The sequence below is a fragment of the Rhagoletis pomonella genome, unplaced genomic scaffold (assembly GCF_013731165.1).
Source record: "Rhagoletis pomonella isolate Grant_MI unplaced genomic scaffold, Rhpom_1.0 Rhpom_scaffold_01049, whole genome shotgun sequence".
In the NCBI taxonomy this organism is placed as follows: Eukaryota; Metazoa; Arthropoda; class Insecta; order Diptera; family Tephritidae; genus Rhagoletis; species Rhagoletis pomonella.
Genome location: NW_023459603.1, coordinates 32,042 through 44,694, shown reverse-complemented (window position 1 = coordinate 44,694; position 12,653 = coordinate 32,042). Strand labels below are relative to the sequence as shown.

Below are 12,653 nucleotides of genomic sequence, written 5' to 3'. Positions count from 1 at the left end.
TGGCCCTTATTCACTCTATTCATACTCCATCGGCCATCACAATTCCATCCAAAACATGAGTGAGTAAGCACGCAATTTACTTATACATACATACACACATTCCTAGGTATTCACAAACATATAGAGCTTGCATACAACATGCAAATGAAATTTTTACACAACAAAATAATACCTACTCGTACTGAAATAAAATTGAATTTGTTTTTAATGCTTTCTGTTTTCCATAAAATCACACAAACAATCAAAACTGCAACATCACACCAACAACGGCAACGCATTAATTCACAAACGCCACGCACACATACACACCACACAAAACCACACTCATCGGTGTGCGCAAAAACCTACAGGAAACGATGACTTCAACATTTATGGCCGCCATCAGAAACTTAGCGAAGCGGATACACGCAAAGCTGCTGCGCAACTACAAGAAATCCTTAGCCTGCTGCCTAATGGCAAAACAGAATTCACCGCATCGAAAACAGTCGTGCTGGACACACACAGCCACTCGCCACACACCGGCCCAGGTGCTGAATTGACGAATGAGAGCGCTGACTTGCATACATATGGCTTGCAGAATGATTTGGGACCACTGGAGTCCCTTTCACACACCGAGTCCATAACAGCAGCATATGGCCAGCGTCCAGGTAATGCGCCAGAAAATCCTGCGGACATTTACCGCCAAATGGCTAAGAAGCAAACGGCGGAGGAGATTTACATACAAAAGCACCCAAATGAGGGTTATGACTATCGGCCGACGAATCCACCAGCAGCTAGCAATGGCAATCAGGGTGGCGGTTATCACTACAACAATTATCATGCAACAAGCAGCGCGTTGAAAGATCTGACACCCATTATTGCAGCTTTAGAGGTGGCCAAACGGCGAGGTACCACACAAGCTAACGTGAGTAAACATTTTGCCGTTGAGAAGAGCGTCTACAAAGTAGATCCGCGAACGGCAGCTAAGTCAAGCAATCAACAATTCAAATATCTGCCACCTTCTGTGCAAAAAACAAAGCATATATACTTCGATCCAGCGCAAAATAAGGCTGATAATGAGTATAGACCAACATATGTGCCACCACCACCACCATCACCACCACAACCACCACAACGACCACAGGCAATAGCGTCCGGCTCCGCACCATCAGCTGCGGTAGCAGCGCCGTCACATACGTACGCCGCACAACAACACTCTGTCGCATATGCAGCTCAACAGGCACCTTCTCTTACCGTACAACATGCGCCGGCTGCGTCATCTTCCTCCGCCTCGTCCTCCTCCTCCTCGTCTGCCTACAAGGTGCGACGTCAAGTGCCGTCGGGCTCTTCGATTACAGCGCTCAAGGTACAGTCCAAACTGGGGCCGTACTTCAAACACCACGACTACGAGATAAATGATCCGCTCATGTTCAATCGAATGTTGTTGTTTTGAGTGAAACGGCGTAGCGATCGGCCCACCCACACTGGGTTAAAGGAGCACAACGAAAGCATTACAAATTGCATTTTTCTTATATATATTTATTTATTTATTTATTTATTATTTATTTATTTAATTACACTACAATTTCATGTAAAGTAGTTTAAGTGAATGAATGGCTTTGCATTTATCGGAAAAGTAGTCGATAATAATCGAAACAAATATTTTTATTGTCAATAAAACCGTCAGTCATTAGTAGTAAGTCTGAGAAGAAAAAAATAACAAAAATATATCTACATATGTATGTATTAACAACAGCATAATTCGATAGAGTGTATTCATCTAGTTTCTTAATTTGAAAGTATGTAATTACAAAGAGATTTTGATAAAAAAAAATATTTATATTAATATTGGCATTTATTTGCGTATGTCACCCATCCATTTTACATCTGTGGCTCCTATCGTCAACTCTGCACTTTCACACTAAATTCTCCTTCTATCTCACTCCCGCACTTAGTTTAGTTTTTGCTCCGTTATCCTCAGCCAAACCTCACTTCTTTAAGTGCTTCATTTACCTAATTCTTACAACCCGTTTACTTACATAAATAGTTCTTTTTAAAACGTCATCTTCTTTACAGAGTTCTACTATCAGTAGTAAAGTGCATTCTCTGTTTCAAGTTCCAATGAATTACACGAAAATCTTATAAACAATATACAACTGGAATCCAGGATACATAACGTGGGTGTCATGTCTTCGCTTGCCTGCAACTTTCTGTTAATCTGGACCGCAACAGCCTGATGTCGAATCGCCTCTGCCCTGCTCGCCTCTGTGTATGTGAAGCCGACTGTCGGGTCCCTTCTTTTATGAAAAACCTTTAAATTCGATTATTTACGTATTTTTGCATCTTTGTTGGTTTAAGTATTTATTATTTTAATATTGTGCTGTTCTGTTTAAAAAATAGTTACATTTATTGCTCCTTCATTGTTCGTAAATTTTGTACAATAAATGATGTAATTTGTAATATACTATATATAAAAAGGCAGCATTGTTTTTTCTTTTAGCGCCTAAAAGCAGGCAATACATATTCGCCGCATACTACTTTAGCGTACCGTGTGTACGAATCAAAACAGTTTGAAGGCCATCGTATTTGCTGCTGATAAAGCTTCTGCAACGGCGCACTGTGGCTATAATAGCAAACAATCTTAAAAATCAAATATCTATGTATGTAGGTAAACATGAAAACTAAAAAGAGGAAATATGTACTCGTATTAAAAAGAGTTTTCGTAAAAAGAACTTACCACAGGTACGGTTGCCACTTACTTCTTTTTTTGCGTACCAAAAAGAGTACAAAAACAGAAAAAATTTACCAAAATGTCTTTGAACTCTTTTTTTCATTGTTTAGATATTTTCCAATACATTTTGACAAAATTTTTATTGAGCCAATTTTTTGAGTGTTTTGTGAGCTGGCCTCACACAAATTTACTCCATCCTTAGGGCATTTATGAAATTAGGCATTTTATAGGATGCCATGTTCCTAATTTTAGGCAGAACTTCAAGTTAGTCAAGGTCAGGTAGTCCGTGAAACCCTCTCGACTTAAATCCAGAAATCATTCCGCGATTGTCCTAGAGGATGTTATAATGCTTTCAGGGTGCCTTTTCCCTTAGGAGCTCAGAAAGGCTACATAACTCTATTGGGACCATATAAACCCCGTTCTGACCCAAGTAATTTTAGTTCTGTCCGTCCCCGGTACCAGCATTGCCAACTTCGAGCACACATCCAGCAGTATACCACACTCTGACAGTGTCCCTTTCAAGAATCTTTACCTTATAGGGCTTGTTCAAGACTAATTACGGTAGCATTTTATCTGAAGGTTTGATCCTCAAAGAATGGTTTTAAAACCAACAAGCGCTTATGAAAGTCAATAAGCCTTGTGTTCACTAAGTTGCTGAAACGCAAAGCGCCACCGGAAGCCTCATTGTCAATAAGTATGGAAGTAAAGATTACCAGTTCTTTTGCCGAGCAGATTCACGTGGCTCCTGTAATGGCTGCACAGACTCATCAGTAAACTTCCCCAGCGCCATAACCATTTTGCCTGACTTTTGGCCACTAGGCCAGTGCTGCATATGTGATAATCGGGTTTGTCCATATAATGAGTGACCAATAAAAAATGAAGACCCAGGTAAATTTAAACACTTTACTTATATATATAAGGGCAAAGGTGAAGGGGAATATGTTGATGAAGAAAATGATAAACATAAAAGTAAAAACAAAGATCAGGATGAGGATACCGATAAAAGTAAAGATGAAGATAGGGGAAGAAAGATTAAAATAAATGTAATTAAGGAGGAAAGGGTATAGAGAGAGACACAGAGACTCAATCTGGGAACTATTTTGGGATTTTAGAGATTGTCGAGACTTATCGATTAAATAATCGATATTTTTATCCGTTTTGTTATCGATATTTATCGATTTTGTTATCGATATTCATCGATTTTGTTACCGTTATTTATCGACTTAAGCGATAATTATCGATTTTGTTATTGATATAAATCGATTTTGTTATCGATATTTATCGATTTTGTTATCGACATTTATCGATTTTGCTATCGATATTTATCGATTTTGTTATCGATCTTTGTCGATTTTGTTATCGATCTTTGTCGAATTTGTCATCGATTTTATTATCGATATTTTGATGGACGTTATATCGATAGAGTATGAAGATAAAAATGAAGATAATGGAAAAACAGAATAACATGAATGTTATTAAAACGAACACCGGTAGAGGTAGGGATCTACACTGATAGAAAAAAATCGAAAAAAATATAACCTTAAGCAAAAGCTGATGTGTGTATGTATAGATAGATAAGTAACGTAAGTTTCACTTCTACAGTGTGGCCCAGGCGCACTTACTTTTTTTTTTTTTAAGTACAAATCGACAAGAAGATTTTCTCATTCACATAACTTGGAAATCATTTACTGGCAATTTTACAAAGATTTACATTCTCAGTTTTTCGATTTTATTAAAATACTATACACATACATTTACAAAACTCCGAAAAGCCCACGTTGACTATCCGCTCAATAGTAACCAAATGAAATATCATGCAAAGGCTGGGAATTGCCTTGTGGTAGAGCATAATCTCGCGCTAATTGATCCAACAAACTGCCACCACCGCCACCAGCGCGTCCCTGCGCCTGCGGTTGATGATTGATCTGTGGTTGATAGCGGGGTAGCGGCGCTGGTGCGGCCTGTTGCACCGGACGTGTCTGCGGCGCTGGTCCAAACTGATCCAATATGGGACGACCACCGGATGGCGGACCTAAGAAGTTGTTAGCGCGTGCACTGGCGGGGGCAGGTTGTACCGGTGCGGGTGCATAGACGGGTCGGGAGATGCGTACATTTGATGGGCCACCGCCAAAGTTCTGTGCGTATGAAAAATAAATGAAAAAATTAATTGAAAAATTTCGTAACCAGAGATAGTATGCGCCCGCATACCTGTGTTTGTGAATAATCCGGTTCAGGGCGTGCTGGACGTTGTAGTGGTGAATATAAGACGTCGGTGGAACGTTGCGCACCTGGCACTTGTATTCTTGGTGGCGCTGGGCCGGCGGAAATTTGCTGTGGCTGTGGTGCATATTGAATGCGGCGTGGTGGCTCTGGTTCCTGCTCAACTTCCTCTTCATATTGGAAGTATTGTGGCTGCGGCTGTGGCTGTGGCTGTGGACGTGGTGCAGGTGCAGGTGCAGGACGCGGTTGCTGCGGGCGTGGTGGACGCTGTAATATGTAGAAAGTTTGAGGATAGCTAAAGTTAAACTACATTGCGTTTGTATTCTCACTTACATAAGGACGCTGTGGACGCACAGGTTCATCTTCATAGTCTGGCTCCTCCTTTGCTGTTTCATCCACTAGCGTGGGTGGCGCTACAGTGATACCTTCACCAGATGGCTGGAAGCCATATTGATTTGCGCCATATTCCACGACGCGCACCTTGCCGGTTTCATCCACATAACCATATTTGCCCTTCACTTCACCGGTCGCCAGCTTTGTTTCGATTTTGAATGAACCATCTGCGCCCTCATAACCATAAGTGTAGGAACCGTCTTCATTGTGTCTGCAGAGTTGAAAAATAAATCAGGATTTTCTCGAAATTTACTGCTTTTCGGTTAACTTACTTATTGATTTGTTTCAGAATGGGCACGGGTGTGGGCCGCGGGGCATCTGCCAAACCAGCGTTGGGACGCAGTCTTATTGGTGCAGGACGCGGGGTGTTCTCCTGGTAGTCTTGATAGTCCTGGGCAATGGCCCGACCATATAGAAGCGTGAAAAGTAATAGACGTTGTAACTGAAAAGAGAAAGAGAAAAATGTTTGCGATAAGAAAGTGTTTAGTAAATGTGTTCAAGGCGCTGCACAGTGGTGCTTCGACGCGAAATATACAATTTTTTGAAAATTAAATTTTTATTAAAAATTAATTGAGATTTTTGTTCATTTAGGTAATGTGCTATTTTTGTAACGTTGTTTTTATTGTTTTTGTTGTAGGTTGATATGAAAATGTAGCACCTACTTAGTAGACAGATTAGAGAAAAAAATTACACTTTACAAATGCTAACATTGACACTTTTGATGGACGAAAACTTAACCTTTCTTCGCCTTCCTACTATTTCAGAAAAAAATTGGCACATATTTGCGAATTTTAACGTAACCTCATATAGTACTGATGGCAGTTATGGTATTTTTAAGGCGTTTTTGGGGTTAAGTTTGCATGGGAGGTATATGTTAGAATAAATCGATATAGGAGTAATCTGTATGTTTAGTCCGGCCCCTTGACAAAGGCTGACATCATCCATCCAAGAAATGCGATCGTGGGGACAAGGCAAGGTAAGCATGAAACCTTGCGACGTCTCTACAGTTGCCACGTAAAGGAGTGCAAATTCGGTCTTGGATTCGTGGTTGGAGAAAGACTGCGTCGCCGATCACCGGCCAAACCTTGGAAAAGACTCACGACAAAGGGATCAACACTCAAAGCCGCTTTCGACAGCACTAAGAGGAGTTGTTTACATGCCGCGATGTGTGAATTTGGTATCCCCGCGAAACAGATTCGGCTGTGTAAAATGACAATGAGTAAGGCCACCAGCTCCGTCAGAATTGGGAAGGACCTTTCCGTGGTTTCAGAGAGGGTGACTTTCTTTCGTGTGATTTCTTTAATCTGATATTGAAGAAAATTATAAGAGCCACAGTACTGAGCTACTCAGGTACAATACTTTTGCTAAAGCATACAATTGCTGGCTATGGTATGCTAACGAATGGCTGGTTCACTTATTCGACTTGGTCCAAATCGCTCAGGCAGTTACAGCGCCAAACAAATGGAAGTGTTAGGAAAATTGAATTCGATTATCTTATACATATGTATGTATGACCTGCTATGTATATGTCGGCACTCAAACTGAATAAGCGTAATTATTCACAAAGAACAAAAGTTTAATAAGTTCATTAATCAAAAATGGCTCAGTGCCCACAATAAACAAATCCTTGTGCTATGCTATTAACAAAACAAAAAAAAAATCGATTAATTCAATTCGCACCATTTGTTTATATGTATATAGTGCGGTTGATTACGCGTTGGGTTTCTTTTCTTCTGCAAATTCCATTTAAACATAAAATTAGCCATGGTAGTGCACTATGGCGATTCGAGCTATTTCCGGCAGCTGTAATGATACCTTACCTTACTAAATATTGTGTGCGTATTGTTTTTCAAATAGGTATTTATGTACCTAACTATGCATGATTTATGGATTGTTTTGATTGCTTTCGCATTAACATATGTGTGTGAAGCCAACATACATGCATGCACACACATTCCCAAGCACACATGAAATAATAATAGCCCATTGGTACTTCTTGGTTCAATGAAACTACAGTGGCGAAAATATAAGTAGAGAAGAGGAGAAATTTTAGCATTTGTTTCCTATTTTCCTTTCTTTTATTTAAAGTAAAATGTTTGCATATGAAAGTGTAGCTTATTACATAACAAAAGCTATGTTCGACAAAGATGCATTAAAATTTAGAGTTTTTTAATTCGATATCTTCGATACATTCTGGGTATGCAATTTTGTAGACCATCCAATTAAAGTGAAAATTTGAAATAGCTTTACTGCTGATGTTTAGCTTTTTTTTTGTAAAAGTTCTTGCTTATTTGCTCCATACAAAAAAAAATAGTCGAACAAACTTTGTAAAGAAGAAAATGGGTGAACAAAAAATAGCCAAAAATGAACAGTATGTCCTAGCTATTTCAAATTTACCCTTTATTACGATAAAGTTTAATTGGCTACAAAACTGTATACTTAAAAAGTTTTCAAATTTTGTTTTTTTTATTTTTAGATATCAAGCTATACTTTCACAAAAAAAAAATTATAATAATAATGAACATTTTTAAACAAAGAAGAATGCTCTAAACTTACCAAAATGTCTCTTCCCTAATTATATTTTTCCACTGTATTGTATTCATAGTTTTCCATTCATCAGTCAGCGAACGCTTTGTATTTTTAGTCATATTTTCATATGTATATACATACTTATATATTTGTATTTATACATATGTATGTAGTATGTATACTCGTATGTAATTAAATATAATCCCCATTAGAGTAGTCATATTTCTACGGTCGTCTGTGGTTTCGCTTTAAGGCTTCCTAGTCGTCGATGCTTCTTTTTTATCATAGAGCTTTTAATGCTTTGCTTGAGCCATTTGAGCAGGTTTGCCGGCTCAGCGCCCTTAATGGGCATTCATATGTATCGGGTGATTTTTTAAGAGCTTGATAACTTTTTTTTAAAAAAAAACGCATAAAATTTGCAAAATCTCATCGGTTCTTTATTTGAAACGTTAGATTGGTCCATGACATTTACTTTTTGAAGATAATTTCATTTAAATGTTGACCGCGGCTGCGTCTTACGTGGTCCATTCGGAAAGTCCAATTTTGGGCAACTTTTTCGAGCATTTCGGCCGGAATAGCCCGAATTTCTTCGGAAATGTTGTCTTCCAAAGCTGGAATAGTTGCTGGCTTATTTCTGTAGACTTTAGACTTGACGTAGCCCCACAAAAAAAAATAGTCTAAAGGCGTCAAATCGCATGATCTTGGTGGCCAACTTACCGGTCCATTTCTTGAGATGAATTGTTCTCCGAAGTTTTCCCTCAAAATGGCCATAGAATCGCGAGCTGTGTGGCATGTAGCGCCATCTTGTTGAAACCACATGTCAACCAAGTTCAGTTCTTCCATTTTTGGCAACAAAAAAGTTTGTTAGCATCGAACGATAGCGATCGCCATTCACCGTAACGTTGCGTCCAACAGCATCTTTGAAAAAATACGGTCCAATGATTCCACCAGCGTACAAACCACACCAAACAGTGCATTTTTCGGGATGCATGGGCAGTTCTTGAACGGCTTCTGGTTGCTCTTCACTCCAAATGCGGCAATTTTGCTTATTTACGAAGCCATTCAACCAGAAATGAGCCTCATCGCTGAACAAAATTTGTCGATAAAAAAGCGGATTTTCTGCCAACTTTTCTAGGGCCCATTCACTGAAAATTCGACGTTGTGGCAGATCGTTCGGCTTCAGTTCTTGCACGAGCTGTATTTTATACGGTTTTACACCAAGATCTTTGCGTAAAATCTTCCATGTGGTCGAATAACACAAACCCAATTGCTGCGAACGGCGACGAATCGACATTTCACGGTCTTCAGCAACACTCTCAGAAACAGACGCAATATTCTCTTCTGTACGCACTGTACGCATTCGTGTGGTTGGTTTAATGTCCAATAAAGTAAACTGAGTGCGAAACTTGGTCACAATCGCATTAATTGTTTGCTCACTTGGTCGATTATGTAGACCATAAATCGGACGTAAAGCGCGAAACACATTTCGAACCGAACACTGATTTTGGTAATAAAATTCAATGATTTGCAAGCGTTGCTCGTTAGTAAGTCTATTCATGATGAAATGTCAAAGCATACTGAGCATCTTTCTCTTTGACACCATGTCTGAAATCCCACGTGATCTGTCAAATACTAATGCATGAAAATCCTAACCTCAAAAAAATCACCCGTTACATATATAAATATGTTTGTAAAAGGTAATTTCATGTTTACTATCAAAAAAAAAAAAAACACGCGAACAGGTATGGATAGCATTCGCTCTAATGGGATAGCTGCCAAAGTCTTTTAGGACTATCTGTGACTTGAAATTTTGTTCTTATTACAATTGATCGCATAGAGGATTTGCTTTGCCTTCTTTAAAAAATTACTATTTCTTTAAGGACTCGGTGTATTATTTTATTTACCAGCCAGCGCACAGTGGTACTTCCTAATTATTAAAAGGGACTTTTTCGAACTCTTTTACACGCTGACCAGATATGCCTTACAAAAGTGTTATAGAACTCCAAACACTTGGGTGTTGCACGAAAAGGCCATCAGCTATGAGTTCTACCAAAGTTGTAGCACGAAACTCTAAACAAGCGGCTACGGCAGACACTGAAGTTTAGCTCTCAATAAAAAGAACTTATTAAATTTTCTCGACAGTCGTTCACTTGCTGTACAGTTCCCCTTTCAGTATTAAGTTGTTGCCAATATCAGTAAATATGTCAGCGTAGAATGGTGTCAGCAACGCAAAGCAATCTTTCAAATTGGAACACAAAATACCCTCCGCACTAATTGCAATCAATTATATCTGCCAGCATTTCGTATACTACAATAAGGCGATAATAACTCTATTAGCATGTCAAGAACATGCGGAAGCTAACAGACGTTCGTGGGAGAGTGACCAAACCTTAAACGCCATATTCCTATAAATTTGTACATAGTTTAATTTACTTTCTCACATTCCTGAAACTCAAGCTGACACGGATGCAAGTAACAAATATAAATCCAAAATAAATTCTGATACCTTTGGAAATTCGCTGATTTTGTCGCAAGATGCCAAGGCTAAAGCCAGAGCGCCCATCTGATGTTTACGATAAAATACTTTTGGTTATAAAAATATGCTCTCGATTGCTTGGCGTTGACGTAACCTCCAAGGATTTCAAAGTCAATTCAAAAACTGCGTTTGTGATGGTAGCTATTTTCGCGTATTATCTTTGCTCTGTGTATACGATCAACAAATATATTGCTACGGATTGGACAGTGATGTTGGATGTCTTCTCACCTGTAAGCTGTAACGCTCAAGGTATGGTGAAATTGATGTCGGCGTTGCTGTACGCAAAGCTTTATCGTAAACTTGCTGTGCAACTTGGAGAAATCTATGAGAAATACCAAGTAATGGGCAGGAGATACGAGGAAAAATTGGTGCAATGGAATAGGAATATGAAAAGGATTTTAATTACAATCGGAGTTGCTTATTCGATAACGGCGCTAATAATTGTATGCACACCAGTGGTATTGTATATCCTCAAAGGCGAACGGCACCAGGTATTGTTATGTGAAGTACCCGGTTTCGATATTAATTCACCGCATGGTTATTGGGTTAATAACGGCTTTAATGCAATGTGTGTTCTAATAGCAGCCTTCGGATTATATGCTGGAGACTTGTATTTATTTCTTTATTTAACGCATTCAATATTCTTTTTTGATATATTCAAACTCAAAGTAAGTGACCTCCATGAAGTGATAGAACAGAATGCTCATGATAAGCGCATAACCAAAATGGTTGATGACATTGTGGAATGGCATCAATTCTACTTAACGTAAGTGTCCATCGGATGGCTGTGTATTGCTTGAATTCACTAATGAATGCTTTGTATGTATGTATGTATGTATATTTTCGTATTTCGATTTAACACAGATTCAATGATAATTGCAATTTGCTATTCTTTTGGACTATCTCTGCGCATATTGTATGCACTACATTGGGCATCTTGAGCACCTTGCTCATAATCATGCTGAAGGATTGGCCTGGTGCTTACGTGTATATACTGGTCTGCTTTCTTTGGTTGTATATGTATTGCATCTTGGGTACACGCATTGAAACATGTGTAAGCATAAAGTTGTTGAACGTTGTCTTAGTTGATTTCATGTGTTTTAATGTACGAATATGTTTCTTCATAGAATGATCAGTTTTGCTCTGGCATCTATGACATTAACTGGTATAGCCTTGATGTACGCAATCAGAAGGCCATTCGTTTGATGCTAATGCAATCGCAGGCGCCACGTAATATAACTATTGCGGGAATTGAGCCCTTATCAGTGAGCACAGCACTTAAGGTATGTTAGCATAAGTGAGCATTTCGGTGTAGTAACTAATAAAATCTATAATTCGTTGTTTTATTTTTTTGTTATTACATATAGATTACTCGTACGATTTACAGCATCGTCATGATGGTGCTACGTTTTCAAAATAAATAAATGAAATTCGAATAAATAATTACTTCGGACTTATTTCATTAAAGAAACCTCTTCGGCTTTCGCTTATGTGTTACCTGGGGCGATAAAAAAACCCTGATTAAACTCGGAGTCTTAACTGCTTAGTTAGGCTAATCTACCGCATGCTTAACGACAAGAACTGTTATGACGGAATGGTGTAACGCCTCTGTCGAGAGTAAGTGAGCAGGGGTACTCGGCAGGGAGGTGTTCATTTTTCACCCTTTCTATGGATAGTCATGGTAAACGACGTCAGGCGAATGTTCTTGCCTGCGCAAGGGGCTTGAATTATTTACCAAGAGACATAAAGTTCTGCATATCCGGCTTCCCTTAACTGGGATAGTTGCACTGCATTTATGCTGTCTGACAGTGTAAAGTTTATGGACTTGATCCTGGACAGGAAGCGATTGTGTAGGGGCAGAGGGGGGCTCGAGCCCCCGCCCCCCCCCTAACTTTCAAATTTTCCTTATATATATATAAAATAATACCCTGGAATGCCAGCTTAATAGGGTCGAGCCCCCCCCTAAATTTCATTCTGGCTACGCCGATGAACACGGCTTACGGGCACTCGACAATCCTCAAAATCTTTGACTTCGAACCGGAGAAAATGGATCAGAGTCTTCCGAGGCTTGCCCGAACAGATACTTAGCCAAACAGATTATATCAAGTAGCGAATGGGAGCATGACTGCCCCGGAGTAGAGGTCCTATAAATATCTTCGCGGAGCGATCGAAGCTGGATGACAGAGTGAAAGTTTGTTCTGAATCTGAGTTCTGTAGTCGGGATCTTTGCAGCGACTTTCAGCAGAGGCAGTCGATTGGCTACGC

General features: G+C 39.3%; 3 protein-coding genes across 3 annotated transcripts in view; 2 read left to right on the top strand and 1 right to left on the bottom strand.

Moving 5' to 3' along the window:
* LOC118751867 overlaps positions 1-2,409 on the top strand; it is a gene marked incomplete at its 5' end in the record, with an annotated part of 9,179 nt that extends 6,770 nt beyond the window's left edge. Inside the window, one exon of the mRNA XM_036486693.1 lies at positions 351-2,409. Coding sequence (XP_036342586.1) covers positions 351-1,432 — 1,082 coding nt within the window. The remainder of the gene's footprint in view (positions 1-350) is intronic.
* A 2,007-nt stretch (positions 2,410-4,416) lies between these two features.
* The window catches only part of LOC118751870 (pollen-specific leucine-rich repeat extensin-like protein 1), a 32,647-nt gene continuing 24,410 nt past the window's right edge, over positions 4,417-12,653 (bottom strand). The window contains exons 2-5 of the mRNA XM_036486695.1: positions 5,596-5,765; positions 5,264-5,534; positions 4,919-5,197; positions 4,417-4,845 (exon numbers count right to left, since the gene is read on the bottom strand). Coding sequence (XP_036342588.1) covers positions 4,501-4,845; positions 4,919-5,197; positions 5,264-5,534; positions 5,596-5,765 — 1,065 coding nt within the window. The 3' untranslated portion in view covers positions 4,417-4,500. The remainder of the gene's footprint in view (positions 4,846-4,918; positions 5,198-5,263; positions 5,535-5,595; positions 5,766-12,653) is intronic.
* On the top strand, positions 10,367-11,812 carry LOC118751871 (odorant receptor 67d-like). The gene is made up of 4 exons (XM_036486696.1): positions 10,367-11,154; positions 11,253-11,442; positions 11,516-11,671; positions 11,756-11,812. The coding sequence occupies exons 1-4, from the start codon at positions 10,388-10,390 to the stop codon at positions 11,810-11,812; spliced, it is 1,170 nt and encodes a 389-aa protein (XP_036342589.1). The 5' UTR covers positions 10,367-10,387.

Coding starts and splice junctions, on each gene's coding strand:
- LOC118751871 (XM_036486696.1), top strand. CDS start 10,388: ATGCCAAGGCTAAAGCCAGAGCGCCCATCTGATGTTTACGATAAAATA. Junction 11,443..11,515: donor GTACACGCATTGAAACATGT/GTAAGCATAAAG, acceptor GTTTCTTCATAG/AATGATCAGTTTTGCTCTGG. Junction 11,672..11,755: donor CAGTGAGCACAGCACTTAAG/GTATGTTAGCAT, acceptor TATTACATATAG/ATTACTCGTACGATTTACAG.